Source organism: Callithrix jacchus, chromosome 1 (assembly GCF_049354715.1).
Source record: "Callithrix jacchus isolate 240 chromosome 1, calJac240_pri, whole genome shotgun sequence".
NCBI lineage: Eukaryota > Metazoa > Chordata > Mammalia > Primates > Cebidae > Callithrix > Callithrix jacchus.
Window position 1 is genome coordinate 173,694,104 of NC_133502.1, and position 24,119 is coordinate 173,718,222.

The 24,119-nt window shown below is 40.3% G+C and overlaps 1 protein-coding gene and 1 pseudogene across 9 annotated transcripts in view; one reads left to right on the forward strand and one right to left on the reverse strand.

The window, feature by feature from the left end:
- Positions 1-24,119, reverse strand: part of SCAI (suppressor of cancer cell invasion) — a 201,738-nt gene that overhangs the window by 153,785 nt on the left and 23,834 nt on the right. For 3 of the 9 annotated variants that reach the window (XR_013518820.1, XM_035257359.3, XM_054243746.2), the window contains one exon: positions 21,282-21,338. The exons of 3 other annotated variants lie outside the window; for them this stretch is intronic. Coding sequence is in view for 1 of the 6 variants with exons in the window: in XM_035257359.3 (XP_035113250.1) it covers positions 21,282-21,338 (57 nt within the window). In the remaining 5 variants the exon portion in view is untranslated. Of the gene's footprint in view, positions 1-21,070; positions 21,204-21,281; positions 21,339-24,119 lie in introns of all 9 variants that reach the window. 3 more of the 9 variants (XM_078327014.1, XM_078327009.1, XM_078327002.1) reach the window with 1 other exon arrangement.
- Positions 9,990-10,125, forward strand: LOC118147912 (U2 spliceosomal RNA; annotated as a pseudogene).

Sequence of the window (24,119 nt, forward strand, 5' to 3'; positions counted from 1 at the left end):
CCAAAAGCAATTATCCATGCTAGTACTGGAGATGTTTTGTTGTTAGTGTTTTAGCAGAAGTCAGATAATTCCTGCTTTGTGTGTATATCCCTTATCCCTTAATCAACAAGAACACCTACAACATCAAAATTCTCCCTTCTGTTTCCAGGTCTTCTCAATTGGCAAAATCACAGATTTTTTATTTTTTATTTTTATTTTTGAGATGGAGTTTCGCTGTTGTTACCCAGACTGGAGTGCAATGGCACGATCTTGGCTCACCGCAACCTCCACCTTCTGGATTCATGCAATTCTCCTGCCTCAGCCTCCCGAGTAGCTGGGACTACAGGCGTGAACCACCATACCCAGCTAATTTTTTTTGTACTTTTAGTAGAGACGAGGTTTCACCTTTAGTTGACGAGGATGGTCTCGATCTCTTGACCTCATGATCTACCTTCCTCGGCCTCCCAAAGTGCTGGGATCTTAGGCATGAGCCACCGTGCCCGGCCAAAATCACAGATTAAAAAAAAAGAATTAGACAAATGTATCCAAAATTGTCTTTACTGCAAATGTTTTGAGACAAACTTTAAAAACAGATTTACTTGTAAGGGATTTTGTTGAGATGTAGAAAGGGGTTTTGTTGAGATGTAGAGAAGCAGCACTTCCTTGAAGTTTATTTCTGATACTGTTAGCTACATTCTTGGCATCCTTTAGGAATTTTAAGAATACATATTCATATCCAGGAAAAAATAGAGAAAATGTATATGAAGATACTTCCCCAAATTAAACTAAGCATGATGTAATTCCTATAGAATTTTGTTATGAAAGAAATCACATTTTATCTTTTTTTTTTTTTTTTTTTTTGAGACAGTATCTCACTCCATTGCCCAGGCTGGAACGCAGTGGTGCAATCTCGGTTCACTACAACCTTTGCCTCCAGGTTCAAGTGATTCTTGTGACCCAGCCTGCCCAGAAGCTGAGATTACAGGTGTGCACTACCATGCCTGACTAATTTTTTTGTATTTTTAATAGAGATGGGGTTTTGCCATGTTGGCCAGGCTGCTCTTGACCTCCTGGCCTCAAGTGATGCACCAGCCTCAGTCTCCTGAAGTGCTAGGATTACAGGCAACAGCTGTTGCACCCGGTCCACTTTTCATCCTTCAAAGCAAAACAAATACACAACTTCTGTTTAGGAAAAAATGTAGGAATTATCACTGGTACTTTGGCTTAGGCTCTGGATGGCCTTGAACATTCCAGACTTTTAGAATGAATAATGAATATGGGGGAATCATGTGTCTGTCAGTAACAGGTGTTAAATTCTATTGTCTCTATGAATTTGACTAAGTACCTTGTATAAGTGGAATCATATTTGTCATTTTGTGTCTGGCTTATTTCATCTAGCACAGTGTCTTCAATGTTCATCCATGTTGTAGCATGTGTCAGAATTTCATTCCTTTTTACAGCTACATAATATCCCATTGTATGGATATACCACATTTTGTGTATCCGTTCATCTATTATCAATGAACATCCGGGTTGTCGCACCTTTTGGTATTGTGAATGCTACTGCTATGAACCTTGGTGTATCAATCTGTTCAACTACCTGCTTTCAGTTTATTTGGGCATATGCCCAGAAGTTGAGTGGCTGGATCATATAAAAATTCCATATTTAATTTTTTAAAGAAATTGCTGTGCTTTAATGTAAGATTTTAAAGCACAAATATCAGTGTATTCTACAAATCCATGAGTAGCCCGTCTCTTGTGGTGACTGTCCACATTTAGCTTAGAATTGCAAGCTGCAACATATATGTCAGAAGTGGCCCAGGTTTTCACATTTAGAAGGGAAAAAAGGTCCGGCGCGGTGGCTCACGCCTGTAATCCCAGCCCTTTGGGAGGCGGGTGGATCACGAGGTCAAGAGATGGAGACCATCCTGGTCAACAAGGTGAAACCCCGTCTCTACTAAAAATACAAAAATTAGCTGGGCATGGTGATGCATGCCTGTAGTCCCAGCTACTCGGAGGCTGAGGCAGGAGAATTGCTTGAACCCAGAAGGCGGAGGTTGCGGTGAGCTGAGATCGTGCCATTGCACTCCAGTCTGGGTAACAACAGCGAGACTCCGTCTCAAAAAAAAAGAAGGGAAAAAAAAGTAGTAATAAGAGCTATCACTTATTGACTGTTTATTATGCCCCAGATTCTCAGCTCAGAGCTATATACAGATTCTTGCATTGAATCCTCAAGACAAACCTACTTGGTCCTACTAGCTCCATTTTAGAGATGAGTAAATAGGTCAGATAGGTTAATGACATGGCTAAGATTACAAAGCAGAAAAGTGCCAGCACCAGGATTCAATTTCAGTCCTAAGTCAGAGTCTTTGCTTTAATCACTATTCATTCTTTCAACAATCATTCATTAAAAGCCTATTATATGTCGGACAATATTCGAATTGCAGATGACACAGTGTGAGCAAAACACACACAAAAATATTATTGGACTAATATAACTTACCTCTAGTTGGGGGAGACAGTACAAATTATATAAATTACATAGTATATTAGATAGCGACACATGCTCTGGAGAAAAAGCAAGCTGACAAAGGAGACAAACAGCTGCGACTGGAAACAGGCTGATCACTAAAGACCTCACTAAGATGACATCTGAGCAAAAAAAACTTGAAGGAGGTGAAAGAATAAACCATGAGGGAAATCTGGTAGAAAATTATTCTAGGCAGAGAAAAGAGCAAGTGCACAGGCCCCAACTTACCCTGCCTGATGTGTCTGAGCTACAGTAAAACATTGAACTAAAACTGTGACTAAACTGGGCATGGTGGTGCACACCTACAGTCCCAGCTACTCAGGAGGCTAAAGACTGGGGACTGCTTGAGTCCAGGAGTTTGAATCCATCCAGGGCAACACAGTGAGATCCTGTCTATTAACAACAACAAACCCAACTGAGACTGAAGCGGAACCAGCCTTAGATTGATGAGGAGGGGATGAGGTCAGAGAACTAATGAAGAACCAGTTCACACACAGCTATGTGGGCCACCAAAAGGCCTTCAGCTTGTATCCTGAGGGAAATGAGGAGCCAATGGAGCATTTTGAGCAAGGAGTGATGATTTGATTGACATTTTAAAAGGATCACACTGGCTTCTGTATTGGGAGACAAGAATGGAAGCAGGGAAGTCAGTTATAAGACTGCTCTAACAACTCAAGCCACAGCTTAAATCAGTGGAGAGAGTGGTAAATAGTTAAATGCTGAATATTTCCTAGAGATAGAGCTGAGACTTAACTGATGGACTGGATATAGAGGATAAAACAAGGTGAAGAATGACTCCAAGGCCTTTGGTTTGAGCAACTGGAAGGATGGAACAGCCACTGACTAAGAAGAGACTGCAGGTACCACAGGTCTGAGGGTCTATTGGGAGCTCAACTTTGGGCATGTTAGAGTTAAGAAGCTACTGGACACTGAGCAAAATGCAGAACAGACAGCTGGAATTTTGAGTCTAGAGTTCAGGGGAATGGTGTAGGCTGGAGTAAATATCATACCACAAAATGTGCCAGGAACTGTATCAGACACTAGAAATACAGGATGAATACATAGTACAGATCAGCCAAGAGACGAAAGTACATCCTTTCCCTCTAAATATATTTCTCAGTGTGTTTGTTAACAGTTGCTATGAAAGAGCAGGGAAAATGTCAGTCAGCTAAACAGTTTAGATTTTCTTCTGAGGATTTTTCAGACTTTAAAAAACTAACATATACTGTGACTTCCCACAAGGGGATAGATATATCAAGCTGTTATGTGAACTTCTTAGCTTTTGTTGAAGTGTATGTTGTAAGCACATACTGGTCTAGGGCAAGGTTCTCAACTCCAACACTATGGACACCTGAGACCTTGATGTGGGCGCGATCCTGGCCACACACTACATACCAGTAACACACCTCACATCGGTGACAAAAATAACTGTCTCCAGGCATTATTAAATGTCCCCTGAGGAATAAAATCACCCCCAGTTGAGAAGCATTGGTCTAATGTCATAATAATATATGCTTCCACAGGAAAATAATGATATCCCTTTTTCCTAAGTCTACTTTTATTTATTTAGCAGTAGAAAAGGATCTATTCATCTATCCTAATGATCCCAATAATGAGTTCATTACCATTTTCCTACTTAAACAGATAAGAGGCCATTAGACATAAATTTCCTCATTTTCCCCTCCAGCCGCAATCTAACTTACCCTCCCTCATTCCTCCTCTTTCATAAAGAACAGCTGTTCCTCCAGCCACCACTTGTGCACTGGATTCCAGTCCCACTTGCCTCCAACCACAACTTGACCATCAGCTACTCCCTGACCAGTAAGTTTCAGTCTCCCTCAGCCTTCAAACATGCCAATTTCTTCTCTTATCAAAATGAAACAAACAAATCTAAACACTGTTGTTTTTTTTTCTGAGACGGAATCTCGCTCTGTCACCCAGGCTGGAGTGCAGTGGTGTGATCTTGGCTCACTGCAACCTCTGCTTCCCAGGTTCAAGCGATTCTCCTGTCTCAGCCTCCCAAGTAACTGGGATTACAGGTGTGTGCCACCATGCCCAGCTAATCTTTATAGTTTTAGCAGATATGGGGTTTCCCCATGTTGGCCAGGCTGGTCTCTAACTCCTGACCTCAGGTGATCCACCCACCTCAGACTCCCAAAGTGCTGGGATTACAGGCATGAGGCACCAGGCCCGGCCCTACCCAAACACTTTCTCCTGTTCCTTAAGTCATCTCTCTCTCCTTCTCTATACAATTAAATTTTCATGAGGTTCCATCTTACGTGCCTGCTCTCTACTTTTCCTCACTGCACGCTTCCTTCTCTGCCTAATCAAGTCTAGGTCTACAGCCATTTTTCTACTCTCTCAAAGACGAGGACCTCTTACTTGCCCCATTCAATGGTTTCCTCAGAGGCTTTCCCTGCCTGATATCACCTAGTGCCGAAAAATTTTTTAATTTTAATTTTATTTATTTATTTTTGAGACGGAGTTTCGCTCTTGTTACCCAGGCTGGAGTGCAATGGCATGATCTCACCTTACCGCAACCTCCGCCTCCTGGGTTCAGGCCATTCTCCTGCCTCAGCCTCCTGAATAGCTGGGATTACAGGCACGCGCCACCATGCCCAGCTAATTTTTTGTACTTTTAGTAGAGACGGGGTTTCACCATGTTCACCAGGATAGTCTCGATCTCTTGACCTCGTGATCCACCCGCCTCGGCCTCCCAAAGTGCTGGGATTACAGGCTTGAGCCGCCGTGCCAGGCCTATTTTTATTTTTTTGAGACAGAGTCTGCTCTGTCACGAGGCACTAGGCTAGAGTGCAGTGGCGTGATCTCGGCTCACTGCAACCTCCGCCTTCCGGGTTCAAGCAATTCTCCTGCCTCACCCTCCCAAGTAGCTGAGACTACAGGCACCCACCACCATGCCCAGCTAATTTTTGTATTTTAGTATAGACGGGGTTTCATCATGTTGGCCAGGATGGTCTCAATCTCTTGACCTTGTGATCAGCCCGCCTCGGCCTCCCAACGTGTTGGGATTACAGGCGTGAGCCACCACGCCTGGCCGAAAATATTTTTAAATGAACTTCTGAAGAAACTTTTTGACCCAGTAAGCAATGTCTCTCTTGAATCTCATAACATTATTCTCTTGGTTCTCCTTTCACCTCATTGATGGCTTTCTTGCAGTCTGTTTTCCTGTTTCTTCTGGATCCTCTAACACAGGTAGTCCTTTGGGGATGATTTTCAGTCCTCTTCTAAATGACTTCCAGGACTCCAAATATTCCTAGGAATTCCCTATTTAACTCTGACCTCATATTATACACTGCGCTCTAAATTAAGATTTTTAACAGCAAGATGGCAGATTTTTAAATAAAAAGAACCAGAAGCAATATTAACATCAACAATAATAACCACTACTAGAAATGTCTTTTACATCCCAAGCACCAAAAAAAGCACTTTATAAATATTCACTCATTTAATTTGCTCCTCAACAAGCAGTCCTTGCTATTCCAACTACATTAATGAAGTTACAATCTCAGAGAAGTTAAACAACTTTCTTACACAGCTAGTAAACTGTAAATCTAGGAATGGAAAAGTTTACTTTGAGTTTACTTCAAAGCCAATTTCTTAAGTGATACTGTTTCACCTTATCTTTGTGATTTCTCTTCAAAATTTAATTTTCTTAGGTCTTCCAGAGATTCACAAACTTATGGGATAATTTAAGGTTAACATTCAAACTATACACTCTTGGCCTCTGTATTAAAAGAGAAACATTATTTTTCTAAGAATCTTGGGGCTAAAAGGAAGTTAGTGTTATATAATTCATCTCTCAGCCTGTAGGCAGAAGTGTATCTAACCCATTCAGACAGATGGGTATCTTCTATTTTTAATGACATCTAGGAAAGGAAACTGTCGCCTACTAAATTTAGACTGTGAGCCAAAGGAAAGAAGCATATCTAATTTTATGCTCCATATAGCCAGGCCTTCACATATAGTTGGTAATATGCATCCTAACAGGATTATTACAAGTAGAAATGAACACTTAAACAATAAAAAAACAAAGGCAATCACTAGAAAGTGATTCAACTGGACTCTTCAAGTTGACGAGAACAGAATCATTCCAGTTCAAACTACAATGGAGTTGACTTCATAACAATTCTTCCTATTATATTAAAACCCATCTGGCAGAAGTGGGAAAAATGACAAAGGAGTGTCTGGTAAGATACATACAAGTTTTATGGAGGTACCTAGTTTTTAAAAGTTAATTTGAAATCTTAATGGAGAAGAGTCATGAATGCATCCTAAGTCAGTGACACTGTGAAGTTTGTAGATACATCTTTGCCATTACTTATTCTTAACTCCAGACTTTAAACCTAAATACTTCACAATCTCCATAAAAGATTTTAGTCTAATTCTGTGTTTAATTCTCTGTTTCAGATCATCTTTCCTGGGTCTCAAGATGTTAAAGAAAAAACAAACAAAACTAATATTGCACAAATGATGCAAAATGAAGAGATTTCTGACAATGTGTTTTACTTAACAAAAAAAAAAAAAAAAGGACTAGTGCAATGGCTCGCACCTGGAATCCCAAAGCTTCAGGAGGCCGAGGTGGGCGGCCTCCCCAAGCTTTGAGACTCCAGGTGCATGAATCACTTCAGCCCAGGAGTTCAACACCAACTGAACAACACTGTGAAACCCAATCTCTACTAAAAATACAAAAATTAGCTAAGCATGGTGGTGTACGTCTGTGATCCCAGCTACTCGGGAGGCTGATACAGGAGGATTGCTTGTTGAAGCTTCAGTGAAATGTAATCATGCCACTGCACTCTAGCCTGGGTGACAGAACAAGATCCTGTCTTAAAAAAAAAAAACAAAAGACAAAAGAAAAAGTAAAGAAGAAAAACTCTTTGCACTGTTAAAACAGAAAGGTAAATCACTTTAAGCCATTTTTCTTAAAGAAGCCACTGGATAGAGTTAACACAAATATTTATTTAATTGGCTCCAAGTAAAATAACTTCCCAAATTAACAACTTGAGAATGCATCTTTGCAAAGCTAAGAGGGCTTTAGCATTACTTCAAATGACATAAACTCCTGGGTCAAATTATATAAAACTACGTTGATCACTTTTACTAATGATTAAAGGAAACTGAAAAGTGCATAATTATATAAGTATACCTTCTGACCTCCACTATCACATTAATTATGGTACGGACTAGCAATAAGTGCAAATTGACAAATGTGGGGACATGTTTGTATAAAACTACACTGGTAATGTGTTGGTACAATTCCAAAAAACTGAGTCATAGCTTAACCATTTTGAAAAAGAAATATTCACCAAAAATAGCAAATATCTACAATAAGACAAAATATTGACCTCACCTAATCAGGCAAAACCATGAAATACCTTTTTTAAAAGTAAATCATGTTGTTTCCCAAAAGAGAGAATCTATTTCTAAGCATAATAATGAGGTAGAATATTTGTGACCAAAATAGTTCTTTCCCCAATCATTATTTAGTGAATTACTCGACAATGAATTTGTATTAAAGAGACAAAATTTTATTTTGCCATATTCTAATCTTATAATCATTGTTTTAAACTACCTGAGCGAAAACCTTTTATAAGTACTGTATGTATTTTAAACCAATAACCATCTTGAAACTTAGGTCAAAAAGTTAAGGCCAGGCATGCTGGCTCACACCTGTAATTCCAGCACTTTAGAAGGCTGAGGCGGGTGGGATCATTTGAGCTCGGGAGTTCAAGACCAGCCTGGGCAACATGGCAAAACCTCATCTCTACAAAAACACAAAAAATTAGCTAAACGTGCTGGCAGGTGCCTGTGGTCCCAGCTACTTAAGAGGCTGATGTGGGAGAATAGCTTGAGCCCAGAAGGCAGTGGCTGCAGTGAGCCAAGACTGCCACTGCTCTCCAGCCTGGGTGAGTGAGACCCTGTGGCAAAAAAAATAAAAGACCCAGCACTTTGGGAGGCCGAGACGGGTGGATCACGAGGTCGAGAAATTGAGACCATCCTGGTCAACATGGTGAAACCCCGTCTCTACTAAAAATACAAAAAATTAGCTGGGCATGGTGGCGTGTGCCTGTAATCCCAGCTACTCGGGAGGCTGAGGCAGGAGAATTGCCTGAACCCAGGAGGCGGAGGTTGCGGTGAGCCGAGATTGCGCCATTGCACTCCAGCCTGGGTAACAAGAGCGAAACTCTGTCTCAAAAATAAATAAATAAAAGAAAAAGAAAAAAAAAGATGGCCTCTCCCTCAAAAATCTAGCCTGGGCTGGGTGTGGTGGCTCACACCTGTAATCCTAGCACTTTGGGAGGCTGAGGCAGGCAGATCACTTGAGGTCAGAAGTTCAAGACCAGTGTGGCCAACATGGTGAAACCATGTCTGTACTAAAAATACAAAATTAGCCAGGCGTGGCGGTGGGCACCTGCAATCCCAACTGTTGAGGAGGCTGAGGCAAGAGAATTGCTTAAACCTGTGAGGCAGAGGATGCAGTGAGCTGAGATCATACCACTGCCTTGAGTTACAGAGTAAGATCCTGTTTCAAAAAAAAAAAATTGGTGTCAACACTGTTTTGTTTCCTGAATAGTAATAGTCTTCAAAGGGGCTTGACAGTTTTTCACTTTTGCTGACAGCCAACTGATCCATCAACTTTCATAAATCATCTGGTGATTTAAAAAAAAACAAAAACAAAGCTGGCCGGCCGTGGTGGCTCACGCCTGTAATCCTAGCAATTTGGGACACCAAGGTGGGTAGATCACCTGAGGTCAGGAGTTCAAGACCAGCCTGGCCATCATGGTGAAACCCCATCTTTATTTTATAAATAAATAAATAAACATTTAAAAAAAAAAAAAAAAAAAGCCGGGCCGGGCGCCATGGCTCAAGCCTGTAATCCCAGCACTTTGGGAGGCCGAGGCAGGTGGATCACGAGGTCAAGAGATCGAGACCATCCTGGTCAACATGATGAAACCCCGTCTCTACTAAAATTACAAAAAATTAGCTGGGCACAGTGGCGCATGCCTGTAATCCCAGCTACTCAGGAGGCTGAGGCAGAAGAATTGCCTGAACCCAGGGGGCGAAGGTTCCAATGAGCCGAGATCGCACCATTACACTCCAGCCTGGGTAACAAGAGCGAAACTCTGTCTCAAAAAAAAAAAAAAGCTATCATATACCTCTAAAAATGCAATTCCAGGCTGGGCAACATAGTGAGGCCCCATCTTTACAAAAAATTTAAGAATTAGCTGGGCATGGTGACATGTCCCTGTAGTCCCAGCTCCTCAGGAGGCTGAGGCAGGAAGACTGCATTCCAAAGTGGGTGACAGAGTGAGACAATGTCTCTAAAATAAATAAATAAAAATTCAAATAACTCACTACTGCAACAGTAAATAAGGAAATGTTCTATTTCTCCAAGAGCTAAGTCTGCTCCTATTCTCTTCATGACACTGGGAAAACTATTTGTATTTTTATATTACCTATCGCTTCTTGGCCTTTTGGCTAAGATGAAGTGTAATATTTGTTCTTATCAGTTTACTGCTACATGTCTCATTTCCCTTCTCCACAAAATAAAGAAATTTTAATGTTCTTTAAAGTCCTTCAGGTTCAAAACCTCTGTAATTCTGTACAATGTATCTGAATGTGTATAGCAGAAACAGGCAATGTATTTAAAGAATAAAGAGAACCACAGATAAATACTTTGGCACAATTGCTTATACATATTTTCTACATTTCCACTTTTGGCATAGAGAATGAAATTGCTTACTATATTTTATCTCCAAGAACCTAAAGCCTCTCTCCTTATAAGTTTCCAAATCTTAATCTCAGAAGATAAACACTTTTTAAGAAAAAGATATAGTTAAGTCAATATTCAGCCAATATGATCTTAGAAAGTTTCTTAAATTTCGGACTAAATACCTTAAACAGTTTAAATTTGTAAGTGTAAATAACTTTGATTGTCTTCAAATAAAAGCAGGATAAAAAAACACAAGCATTGAAAGATTCATTTCCAATGCCCTAGTCATCTAGTAAAATATTTTAGCATCGGCCAGGCGCGGTGGCTCACGCCTCTAATCCCAGCACTTTGGGAGGCCGAGACGGGTGGATCACGAGGTCAAGAGATCGAGACCATCCTGGTCAACAAGGTGAAACCCCATCTCTACTAAAAACACAAAAATTAGCTGGGCATGGTGGTGCGCACCTGTAGTCCCAGCTACTCGGGAGGCTGAAGCAGGAGAATTGCTTGAACCCAGGAGGCAGAGGTTGCGGTGAGCCGAGATCGTGCCATTGCTCTCCAGTCTGGGTAACAACAGCGAAACTCCGTCTCAAAAAAAAAAAAAAAAATTTTAGCATCATAAGCTTTATTTCCTGTCTGACATCCTCAGGAATCTAGTTTGACAGCTCCTCTGTACAATTTCTACTGTAAGACTTCTCTGGCCTCTCTTGGCACATGTAACCTGCTGCTAGGTAATATTTTCTTTGGCAACAAATTATATACTTTATAGAAAGAGACCTTCAACTGAACCCTCACCGCTCAAACCCACATTCTTCCCAAACATGTGAATCTTAAACTAAGTCTTGTATAACAATATGGACACATTTTATTGCATTGAAATGTTAAATATTTATTAAATTCTCCCTGCTAGAATGATTCAAGTTATAATCTCTCTTAAAGAAAAATCAAAATGGTTTTGCTAAATCATATGCTGAATTTGTGTTATTTTTCTTTTCCTTTTTTTTTTAATTCTTGAGACAGGGTCTTATTGTTTTGCCCAGGCTGGAGTGCAGAGGTACAATCACCGCTTACTGCAGCCTTGACCTCTTGGGCTCAAGCAATTCCCCACCTCAGCCTCCCCTGTAGCTAGGCATGTGCCACCATTCCTGGTTAATTTTTTTAAAATTTTACTTTTTTAGTGTTTTGTAGAGTCAGAGTCTTACTATGTTGCCCATGCTGGTCTTAAACTCCTGGGCTCAAGAGATCCTCCTGCTTCAGCCTCCTAAAGTGCTGGGATTATAGGTGTGAGCTACTATGCCTGGCCTTGAGTTATTTTTCTTTCTTTCAATTGCCCTTGAATTATAAGCAAATACATATTCTACTAGGTCTCAGGAAATCAAAATTAACTGTAATTGAGAAAAATAAGTACAATGTAAATGGAACTCTCAAAGTTTAAGAATCAGAGCCAGGCAAGATAGCTCATGCTTGTAATCCTAGCTATTCAGGAGGCTGAATGGGAGGACAGCTTGAAGCCAAGAATTCAAGAGGAGCCTGGGCGACACAGTGAGACTCTGTCTCTAAGAAAATTTTAAATATCAGCCAGGTGTGGTGGCATGTGCCTGCAGGCCTAGCTACTCAGGAAGCTGAAGCAGGAGGAAGGTCGGAGCTGGGGAGTGAGCCTGGTTGCAGTGAGTTATGATTATGCCACTGCACTCCAGCCTCAGCAACAGAGCAAGACCCCATCTCTAAAAATAAATTTTAAAATGAGTAAATAATTTAAAGAACTATACTTTCAATTCACTATTCCCACCTTTTTATTTAATACATACCCTAACATATTTTCCCCTCATTAATAACCTATTACTACAGAAGTAAAATGTATGTTATTGACTGACAAAGCCCAAATGAACTATTGAAGCAACTACTTAAATCGAGGTATTTATTTATTTCATTTTATCTATTTACTTACTTTGAGGCAGAGTCTTACTCTGTCGCCCAGGCTAGAGTGCAGTGGTGTAATCTTGGCTCACTGCAACCTCCACCTCCCAGGTTCAAACAATTCTTGTGCCTCAGCCTCCCAAGGAGCTGGGATTACAGGTGCACACCACCATGCCCAGCTAATTTTCGTATTTTTAGTAGAGATGGGGTTTTGCCATGATGGCCAGGCTGGTCTCAAACTCCTGACCTCAAGTGATCCACCCATCTCGGCATCCCAAAGTGTTGGGTTACAGACATGAGCCACCATGCCTGGCTCCAAGCATGCTTTAATTCAAATTTCTATAGACCTTAAGACTCAGATGATAGAAAGTTTCAGTAAACAAAGAATCTGCCCACTAGTTGATATTCTAGTAGAGAAGATGAAACAGTTTACAAATTTAAACGTACATACTATATTGGTATGACATCATTTGAAAAGCTAAAAATTGAAAAGTTTACTCATATTATAAGATGTATGACCTTGAACAGATCATTGTCTTCCTAGAAAAACACAGCTGACCAAAACTGAAACAAGTGCAAATGAAAAACCTAAAGAGTCCTGTATCTATTAAAGAAGTAGATCTGTAATTAAACAGTGGTTCAAATAAAATCATCATAGCGAGACTATGTCTCTAAAACAAAATTTTAAAAATTAGCTGGGGTGGTGGCATGCACTTATAGTCCTAGCTATTCAAGAGGCTGAGGTGGGAGAATCACTTGAGGCCAGGAGTTAAAGAGCAGTCTGGGCGACTGATATGGTTTGCATCTGTGTCCCTGGCCAAATCTCATGTCAAATGGTGATCTCCATTGTTGGAGGTGGGGTCTGGTGGGAGGTGATTGTATCATAGGGGCGGTTTCTCATGATTTAACTTGGTGATAGTAAGTTCTCATGAGATCTGGTTGCCTCCCCACTCTCTTGCTCCTGCTCCGGCCATTAAGACCTGCCTGCTTCTCCTTCACCTTCCACCATGATTGTAAGTTTCCTAAGGCCTCCACAGAAGCAGAAGCTGCTGTACTTCTTGTTCTGCCTGCAGAACCATGAGCCAATTAAACATCTTTACTTTATAAATTTACCCAGTCTCAGGTATTTCTTTTTTTTTTTAATTCAGGTATTTCTTCACAATTGTATGAGAATGGACTAATACAGTCCTGCTCCCGCCATGTAAAAGGCCTGCTCCCACTTTGCTCTCCACTATGAGTAAAAGCTCCCTGAGGCCTCCCCAGAAGCAGATGCTGCCATGCTTCCTGAACAGCCTGTGGAACCGTGAGCCAAGTAAACCTTTTCTCTTTAAAAAACAACATCAATATTATACAAACTTTTCTAGAGAAAAAGAGGGAACATTTCCCAACCCACTTTATACCCTTAGATAACTATTTATAAGGAAAATCTTGATGTTGAAACCTGAAGAAAGGCAGTATTATATACAAAATATAGGTATAAAAATCCTAAAACACATGAGTAAATTAAATTTGGCAATATATTAAAAAAGGATAGTGACTAAGTTAGGTTTATTACAGAAATTTAAGGTTGGTTTAACATCCAAAAAAAAAAAAAATCAATCAAGCTAATTCAACACATTAGGAGGAAAAAAAGAGAAAGAAAAAAAAATCATACGATCTTCTCAACAGATACAGAAAAATCATTTGGTAAAATTAAACATCCATTCAACATTTTTTTAAAAAGACTTAAAAGACTTCTTTTTTCCTTTTTTAACAAAGATGGGGTTTCACCATGTTGGTCAGGCTAGTCTTGAACTCCCGACCTCAGGTGATCCACCTGCCTCTGCCTCCCAGAGTGCTGGGATTATAGGCGTGAGCCACCACACCCGGCCACTTAAAAGACTTCTACTTCTACCTAAGGTATAGTAATGGGGACTAAATTTACCCTCCTATCTGGAAAAGAAAAGAAAAAAAGGAAGAAAGCAGATGAAATAGAGTAAATCAAGCTTGTCCAACCCATGGCCCATGAGCCACATGCAGCTCAGGACAGCTTTGAATGTGGCCCAACACAAATTCATAAACTTTCTTAAAACATTATGAGATCTTTTTTGTGATTTTTTTTATTTTTTTAGCTCATCAGCCATCATTAGTGTTAGTGTATTTTATATGTGGCCCAAGACAACTGTTCTTCCAGTGTAGCCCAGGGAAGCCAAAAGATTGGACATTCCTGGACTAAATAGTAGTTTTCAAGACATTGGATATTAGGCAACAAGGACAGTGATCTCTGAGGACAAAAGAGGGGAGGCCCTACAACTACCCCAGCTGACTGCCTTGAGAGCATTTCTAGAATGTAGCACAGGGAAGGGGAACTCACGCAGAACTCCTGAGTTGAAAAGATGGAGCTGAGTGTCTAGGGAGACTAAGGCATCTACAGTACACAGGACAGAATGCTGTAGAGGAGAAAGCTTCACAGAGAGAAAATACTAGAGATCTGGGGAGAGTTTCTCTCAAGTATTCTGTCAAGTACTAATCAGCCGATGTGTGGAAGAAAACTATCAAAGACAGAGGAAAGAACCATCTGAGAGGATTAGAGGGAAGTGTCCCTGGAACTCACACACAGGCAGTAACAGTGACTGTTCCCACCAGCCAGACTTGAGAAACCTTCTAATTCCCTGGTATGATATTCAGAAGGGTCATGTCACAATAGTAGAGTTATATTCCCTAGGGATGACAGCCCTAAATGGTGCTCTGATCCATCTAACAAAGCTTAAAAGTATGACCATAAAGAACAGAAATATTTCCAAATAATTTAACTGCATACCAATAAAAGTCTCAAGAAATTTATTACAAAGAAAAAAAACCTCAAGTATCTTTACAATGTCTACCATCTACTCAAAGATAACTAAACTTGGAAAGAAGCAATAAAATATAAGAAAAATCAACCAATCAAAACCAACCTAGAATAGAACTGACATTAAAATAGTGATTATAACTTTAGGGGTGAGGAAACTATTCTTCTAACAGGCCAGATAATAAATATTTTAAGCTTTGTGAGCCATAGAGTCTCTGTAATACCTATGGAACACTGCTGTTGGGAAAAAGTCTTAGGCTTTTCGCATGACAAACAGGATACATAAATAACCAGTAAATATATAAAATGGTGACTGGCATCATCAATCATCACAGGAATGCAAATTAAAACCACAATGTGCCCCAGTAGCAACAAACACACCTAACACCCAGTTCTTGGCTTATAATACTATTCTCCAATAAAAGGAATCAGGGATCCTTGGAGAAATATCTGATTCTATGACTGACAAATATACAAGATGAACCTGGGGCATCTTGTAGAGCCAGAAAGGGAAGGAAATGCTTAAAAAATAAAACAAAACAAACCCATAATGATAGTGTTATGTCAAAGGGACTTATCAGCCAACTGAAAGAGCTCCCAATGACCAAAGCTGGAACAATTTGAGCAACAAAATTAAGTAGATTATAACCCAAAGTATGAAACAAACATCCATGAGTCCAATTATACAAATATATGGTTGAATATACAGACAACTCTTAAATGAAGAAAAAATTTATGCAAGTACTTTATCTTCAAGGAAGTGGAACACAATCTTCACTCTTTAAGTGTGAACTGTGCAGTGACTTCCTTCCAAAGAGTACAGTATGAAAGGGTGAATAAAGTAGTAACTTAACAATGAAGAAATGTGACAAACCCTATCTTAGCCAGGCAATCAAGTTTACTGTCAACAGAAATAAGTCATGCAGAACCTAAAAATCCAATCTAATCATGAGAAAAACACCATACAAATCCCAGTTGAGAGACATTCTACAAAATGCCTCTCAAAAATTTTTTCCCCCTCAAAATTTTCAAAGTCATCAAATATAAGAGAAGTCTGAGAAACTGTAACTGGCAAGAGCATCCCAAGGAAATGCGATGACTAACTGTAATGTGGTATCCTGGGTGCAACAGAAAAAGGATATTAAGTAAAGACTAAAGAAAGTAGAAAAAAGTATAAATTTTAGTTAGAATTTTTAAAAAGTAAATATAATATGTATAATCATAATGTATAATATATATCATATCACTCTTGTGTTATACGATCATTATAAAAGAAGTGGAAAATCCAGAAAGTAAAAACTTTTTTACTTTGGGAGGCCGAAGCGGGTGGATCACGAGGTCAAGAGATCGAGACCATCCTGGTCAACAAGGTGAAACCCCGTCTCTACTAAAATTACAAAAATTAGCTGGGCATGGTGGTGCGCGCCTGTAGTCCCAGCTACTCGGGAGGCTGAGGCAGGAGAATTGCTTGAGCCCAGGAGGCGGAGGTTGTGGTGAGCCGAGATCGCGCCATTGCACTGCAATCTGCATAACAAGCGAAACTCTGTCTCAAAAAAAAAAAAAAAAAAAATTTTTTTTAAATTATCCAAAATTTCACTCTCTGGAGGTAACCATGATTAATATGCTAAGGCAATGGTTCCCAAACTGTGTGCTCAGGTGCCTTGGGGTACCACAGTAAATTCACAAGGATGCTGCAAAATACTTTAAATTTTCAAGAGAAATACAGTGACATCTGTCAGATACTATGCAAACTACAAGTTCTAGGTAGTTCAACTTTAACATAAGGTCACTCAACATTCCTTTCAATAATGTCCTATCTTTGTGAAGCTGATTTTTAATAGTCGCTGACATAAAAAACAAATGCTATGTGAAAATCCCCTGGTACAGGGAATGAGCTGATGGTGTACAATGATTCTAAGGTTTGAGAAGTTGTACAATAAATACCTAACATACACTCCACTAGTAATTAGTTACTGAAGAATAAAATAAATTTTCCTTAAAAACAAAACATATTATACGTCTACTATAATAGCTAAATATTTAAAATACCAAGGGCTGGTAAGGAAGGAAACTGCAATTTTCACTGAAGTAGCTGATGGGAGTGTAAACTGGTATAACCATTTAAGAAAACAACTGTCCATATTTAGTTGACAAATGCCCATTTTATATGACTCGTAATTTCTTTAGATATATAAAGGATGAAGGATGTCCTTGTTTTTTTTCCCAGAGACAGGGTCTTGCTCTGTTGCCTAGGCTGTAGCACAATGGCATAATCACAGCTCAAAGCAACCTTGAACTCCTTGGTTTAAACAATCCTCTCACCTTGGCCCTCCTAAGTAGCTGGTGCTACAGGTATATGTCACCACACCCAGCTTTTTTTTTTTTTTTTTTTGAGATGGAGTTTTGCTCTGTTGCCCAGGCTGGAGTGCAGTGGTGCAATCTCAGCTCACTGCAACCTCAACCTCTCAGGTTCAAGAGATTCTCCTGCCTTAGTCCCCTAAGTAGCTGGGATTACAGGCATGCGCCACCACACCCAGCTAATTTTTGTATGTTTAATAGAGATGGGGTTTCGCCATGTTGGCCAGGCTGGTCTCGAACTCCTAACCTCAGGTGATCCACCCACCTCAGGTTCCCAAAGTGCTGGGATTACAGGCCTGAGCTTCTGTACCCAGCCTAAAGAAACTCTTGAAGCACATGTAGGCCAGAATATACTTTTTAAATGTTTGTAGTTGCATTGTTTGTAATTTAGAAACAAACCAACTGCCCACAGATAAAATAGTGACATACAGATGTAACTGAACACCATATAACAGTGTAAATAAATGGAGTATATCAATTTGCATCAATACAAATGAATCTCAAACTCCTAATGTTGAATGAATAAAGCAAACTGAATACATACAGTGTCATTTCATGTATATAAAATTTAACAAATCTAAAACTGAAAAATCGATTTACAGTTATAGTCATATCCAGTCATTTAAATACTATATTTAATTATATCCATGTTGTAAAATCATGAAAAAACGCAAATGAATAAAAACAATTCATTCTTCCAATACTGGAGGGAAGGAGGCAAATGCCACAGAAAAGAGGAATATGAGGAACTTTCAAAGTATTGATACCATACTATTTTTTTAAGCTGGCCAGTGGGAACAAAGACATTTACTTGTAATTCTCCTTTTTTTTTTTTTTTTTTTTTGAGATGGCGTTTCCCTCTAGTTGCCCAGGCTGGAGTGCAATAGCAGTATCTCGACTCACTGCAACCTCCACCTCACGAGTTTAAGCAACTCTCCTGCCTCAGCCTCCTGAGTAACTGGGATTACAAGCATGCGCTACCATGCCTGGCTAATTTTGTATTTTTTCGGTAGAGACAGGGTTTCACCATGTTGGCCAGGATGGTCTCGATCTCTGACCTCATGATCCATCTGACTTAGCTTCCCAAAGTGCTGGGATTACAGGCATGAGCGACCGAGCCTGGCCTAGAATTAACTTTTTCTTTTCTTTTTGAGATAGAGTCTTGCTTTGTTGCCCAGGCTGGAGTGCAATGGCACAATCTTGGCTCACTGCAACTTCCACCTCCCAGGTTCAAGAGATCCTCCTGCCTCAGTCTCATGAGTAGCCAGACTTACAGGCATGCACCACCACATATGGTTAATTTTTGTATTTTTAGTAGAGATGGGGTTTTGCCATGTTGGTCAGGCTGGTCTCAAACTCCTGACCTCAGGTGATCCGTCCGCCTTGGCCTCCCAAAGTGCTGGGATTACAGGCGTGAGCCACTGCACCTGGCCTAGAATTAACTTTAAAATATTAAAAGTATTATTTGTTTAACAAAGAATTTGTTGAACACCTACTAAGTTCCACATATTTTCTGTGCTTTATCAATTAAAAAAAAAAAATCCTTGTTCCCACACAGCTTATATTTTAGCAGAAGGAAAATGACAGAAAGCAAAATCCAGAATGGTTAAACATGAGGAAATAATATATACACACACTCTTATTTATTTAAAAAAATAAGAAGTAGAGGCTGAGTGCAGTGGCTCATGCCTGTAATCCCAGCACTGTGGGAGGCCAAGGCAGGTGGATCACGAGGTCAGGAGATCGAGACCATCTTGGCCAACGTGGTGAAATCCCCTCTCTACTAAAAATGCAAAAAGTAAAAATAAAAATTAGCCAGGCATGGTGGGGCACACCTGTAGTCCCAGCTACTTGGGAGGTTGAGGCAGGAAAATCACTTGAACCCGGGTGGTGGAGGATGCAGTGAACCAAGATCACACCACTGTACTCCAGCATGGTGACAGAGTAAGACTTCATTTCAGAAAGAAGTAGAACAGAGAAAGGGATACCAGGAGTACAGGACATACTGTAATATGAAATAGTCACTGTATTTATTTTAAAACATTTAAACTTTTTATTACAAGTAAAATTTTATTACAAATAAAAACTCTATAGATTTTTACCAGTTTATAAGAACTGGCGAAAAAATCAAAGAGACAAAAACCACCAATAACGTATTCAGAGAAAACCATTTTCTGCTTTCAGTAACTTTAAGACTGTCAGGCCAGGCACGGTGGCTCACACCTGTAATCCCAGCACTTTGGGAGGCTAAGGCGGGTGGATTACCTGAGGTCAAGAGATCGAGACCATGCTAGCCAACATGGTAAAATCCCATCTCTACTAATAATACAAAAATTAGCTGGGCATGGTAACTCATGCCTGTAGTCCTAGCTACTCAGGAGGCTGAGGCAGCAGAACTGTTTGAACCCAGGGGTCAAAGGTTGCGGTGAGCTGAGATGTACCACTGCATTCCAGCCTGGCTACGGAGTAGATTCCATCTCAAAAAAAAAAAAAAAAAAAAAAGAATGTCAAGCAGACTCTCCATCAAAAGCCCTTAGAAGGTTAAAAAAAAAAAGTACCTGACCTATTAAATGCTTTAAAAATACCGGTTGAACAAATCACTGTTTTCTCTTGAAAATCTATCCTAATTATCCCATTATCTGAGCTAGTATTTTCCATAAAATAAAAATTTTAACAATAATTTATGCAAAATAAAGAATGTCTGGCCTGGCATGGTGGCTCACACCAGTAATCCCAGCACTTTAGGAAGGTGTGGCAGGTGGATCCCCTGAGGTCAGGAGATTGAGACCAGCCTGGCCAACATAGCAAAACCCCATCTCTACTATAAATACAAAAATTAGCTGGGCATGGTGGCAGTGTCTGTAATCCCAGCTACTCAGGAGGCTGAGACAGGAGAATTGCTAGAACCCAGGAAGCAGAGGTTACAGTGACCCAGGTTCACGCCACTGCATTACAGCCTAGGCAACAGAGCAAGACTCTGTCTCAAAAAAAAAATTTTTTTCATGCCGGTAATCCCAGCACATTGGGAGGCTGAGGCAGGGGGATCACAAGGTCAAGAGATCGAGACCATCCTGGTCAACATAGTGAAAACCTATCTCTACTAAAAAAAATACAAAAAATTAGCTGGGCATGGTGGCATGTGCCTGTAATCCCAGCTACTCAGGAGGCTGAGGCAGGAGAATTGCCTGAACCCAGGAGGCGGAGGTTGCGGTCAGCCGAGATCACGCCATTGCACTCCAGCCTGGGTAACAAGAGCGAAACTCCGTCTCAAAAAAAAAAAAAACTTTTTTTTAATTAAAAATTAAAAAGGCGGCCAGGCACAGTGGCTCACACCTATAATCCCAGCACTTTGGGAGGCCAAGACAGGTGGATCATGAGGTCAGGACATCGAGACCATCCTGGCCATGGTGAAACCCCATCTCTATTAAAATGCAAAAAATTAGCCAGGTGTGGTGGTGCGCAACTGTAGTCCCAAACTCAGGAGGCTGAGACAGGGGAATAGCTTGAATTCAGGAGACAGAGGCTGCAGTGAGCCAAGATCATGCCACTGCACTCCAGCCTGGTGACAGAGCAAGACTCCATCTCAAAAAAAAAAAAGGCTGGGTACAGTGGCTCACACCTCTAATCCCAGCACTTTGGGAGGCCAAGGTCAGGGGTTTGAGACCAGCCTGACCAACATGAAGAAACCTTGTCTCTACTAAAAATACAAAATTGGCTAGACCTGATGGTCCGTGGCTGTAATCCCAGCTATTCAAGAGGCTGAGGTAGGAGAATCGCTTGAGCTCGGGAGGTGGAGGTTGTGGTAAGCCAAGATCACACCATTGCACTCCAGCCTGGGCAACAAGAGCGAAACTCTGTCACAAAAAAAAAAAGAAAAGAAAAGAATGTTTGAACTCTCATTTACCCTTTCACTTATCATATTTATTCTTTACCTGGTGTCAATTTTCAAACACACCAATGTATCTGACAGCTGCAAAGGATAAAGGAATCTGAAACATGAGAGAATAAAGAAAAATCTGAGGCTTGCAGGAATTCTATGCTGATTCAATCAAAGAATACATTCCTACACACCTGAAGAGGTTTTTTTCACTAACACTTCAATAACTACTTATCCATCATTTCCTCTGAAGTATGTGGCTTGTCGATTATCCAATAAAGTAATATCACTTACATTTCAGCCTCTAATTATTATATCTAAGAGACATGCAATAGCATGAACTACCTAGAAATAAAATTATTTTCATTCTTACTAGTCTTTATATTCTTTCGTACTGAAAAGTAAAAATGTACCTAGATTACCCAAAACAATTCCTTTTACCTGATTACCTGAACCATTATAGAGGAATGCCTGCTAAAATTACACTATCTCAGTTTTAGAAACCTGAGGAACTTTGGCCGGTGTGGTTGCTCATGCCTGTAACCCTAGCACTTTGGTTGAAGTGGGTGAATCACCTGAGGTCAGGTGTTTGAGACCAGCCTGGCCAACATGGTGAAATCCTGCCACTGCTAAAAATACAGAAATTAGCTGGACATGATAGTGCACACCTGTGGTCCCAGCTACTTGGGCAGCTGAAACAGGAGAATCACTTGAGCCTGGGAGACGAAGGCTACAGTGAGCTGAGATCACATCACTACACTCCAGCCTGGGTGACAGATCAAAACTCCATCTCAAAAAAGAGGAAAAAAAAAAAAAGCAGCAGCAGCAGCTTGAGAAACTTTGAAGCATTTGAAACCAGAAGACCTCCTTATCATGGGCTTTCATTTCGTTTATGAGACTTTAATAAACCCTCACAGGAAATTATCTCTACCAAGCTTTGTTTCTCTTAATAATGTTAATGTCACTAGTCAGTCATAGCAAAAATTTTACAGAGCACAACCTAGCTGTGTTACTTTGGGTAAATCACTTTAATTTCCTAAGTCTCAGTTTCTCTTTCTAAATGTGAATAATTCCCCCTGTCTTCTAGTGAGGTAATAAATATAAACCTTATCCGCTAATAAGCACTAGCACTCTGGGAAAAAATTATCCTCTCTTGGGCCCTTCTTTCCATTTTGTTTAGCAGGTAGTGCCTGCTACCTGTAATCAACTAAATACTAAACAATTAAAAGTTGATTTAAAAAACATAGTGAACTTAACACTTAAAATCTATACATTTCATTATATGTAAAATATTAATTAATACATTTAAAGGGCTTGTTAAAAAATAAACATAGTGGAGCCAAGCACAGTGGCTCACATCAGTAATTCCAACACTTTGGGAGGCCAACACAGGAGGATCATTTGAGGCCAAGAGTTCAAGACCAGCCTTAGAAACATAGCAAGTCCCCAACTCTAAAAAAATAAAAATATTAGCCAGGCATGGTGGCATGCACCTGTAGTCCCAGCTACTTGGAAGGCAGAGAGAAGAGATCTCTTGACCCCAAGAGTTCAGGAATATAGTAAGCTATGATCCTGCCACTGCATTCCAGCCTGGGAGACAGAGAGCCAGTCTTGAAAAATAAATAAATAAATAAAACATAGTGACAACAGGTAATATATTTGAGACGTCATTGCCTAATCTTTTTTTAATTTTACTTTCAGTAGTGGAACACATGTGTAGAATGTGCAGGTCTGTTATACAGGTTTATATGTTCCATGGTGATCTGCTACACCTCTCAACCCGTCACCTAGGTTTTAAGCCCCGTATGCATTCGCTATTTGTGACTTGATGCTCGCCCTCCCCTCGCCACCCCCACCCCCAAATGGCCTCAAGCGTGTTGCTCCTTCCTGTGTCCATGTGTTCTCATTGTTCAGCTCCCATTTATGAGTGAGAACATGTAGTGTTCAGTTTTCTGTTCCTTTGTTAGTTTGCTAAGGATGATGGCTTCCAGCTTCATCTATGTCCCTGCAAAGGATGTACTCTCATTCCTTTTTATGAATGCATAGTATTCCATGGTGTATATGTACATTTTCTTTATCCAGTCTATCACTGATGGGCATTTAGGTTGGTTCCATGTCTTTGCTACTGTATCACTGCCTAAACTGTCAGTATCACTTACTATCAAGAAGTCCAGGCTGGGCATGGTGGCACACAATTGTAATCCCAGCACTTTGAAAGACCAAGGCATGAGAATTGCATTAAGCCCACAAATTAAAGACTAGTCTGGGCAACATGACAACACCAAGACCCCATCTCTATTGGGGAAAAAAAAAGCAGTAGTAATGAACAGCCAATATTTTGTGGCAGTATCACTGAAGTCTCAAAGCAAACCTATGAAGTAGATACCATTTTATAGATAAAGAAATTGATTTACAGCCAGGTGTGGTGGCTCATGCCTATAATCCCAGCACTTTGGGAGGCCAGGGAAGGTGGATCACCTGAGGTCAATGGTTCAAAACCATCCTGGTCAACATGGCGAAACCCTTTCTCTTCTAAAAATATAAAATTAGCCCGGCATGGTGGTGCATCCGTATAATCCCAGGGATTATACTTGTGAGGCTGAGGCAGGAGAATCACTTGAACCTGGGAGGTGGAGGCTGCAGTGAGCTGAAACTGCACCATTGCACTCTAGCCTGGGCAACAAGAGTGAAACTCCATCTCAAAAAAAAAAAAAAGGAAGTGTTTTATAAAGAGGATGCTGCCTTCCACAGTCACACATGGGTCTGAATCACCCAAAGTCACTGCTTATTAACATGCACACAACCTTCTAAACTAGAAGTACATGAGAATGAAGTTATCTAGGCAGCAATATTATTGTCCAATATTTGATTTTTTGTTTTGTAACGCTCTGTA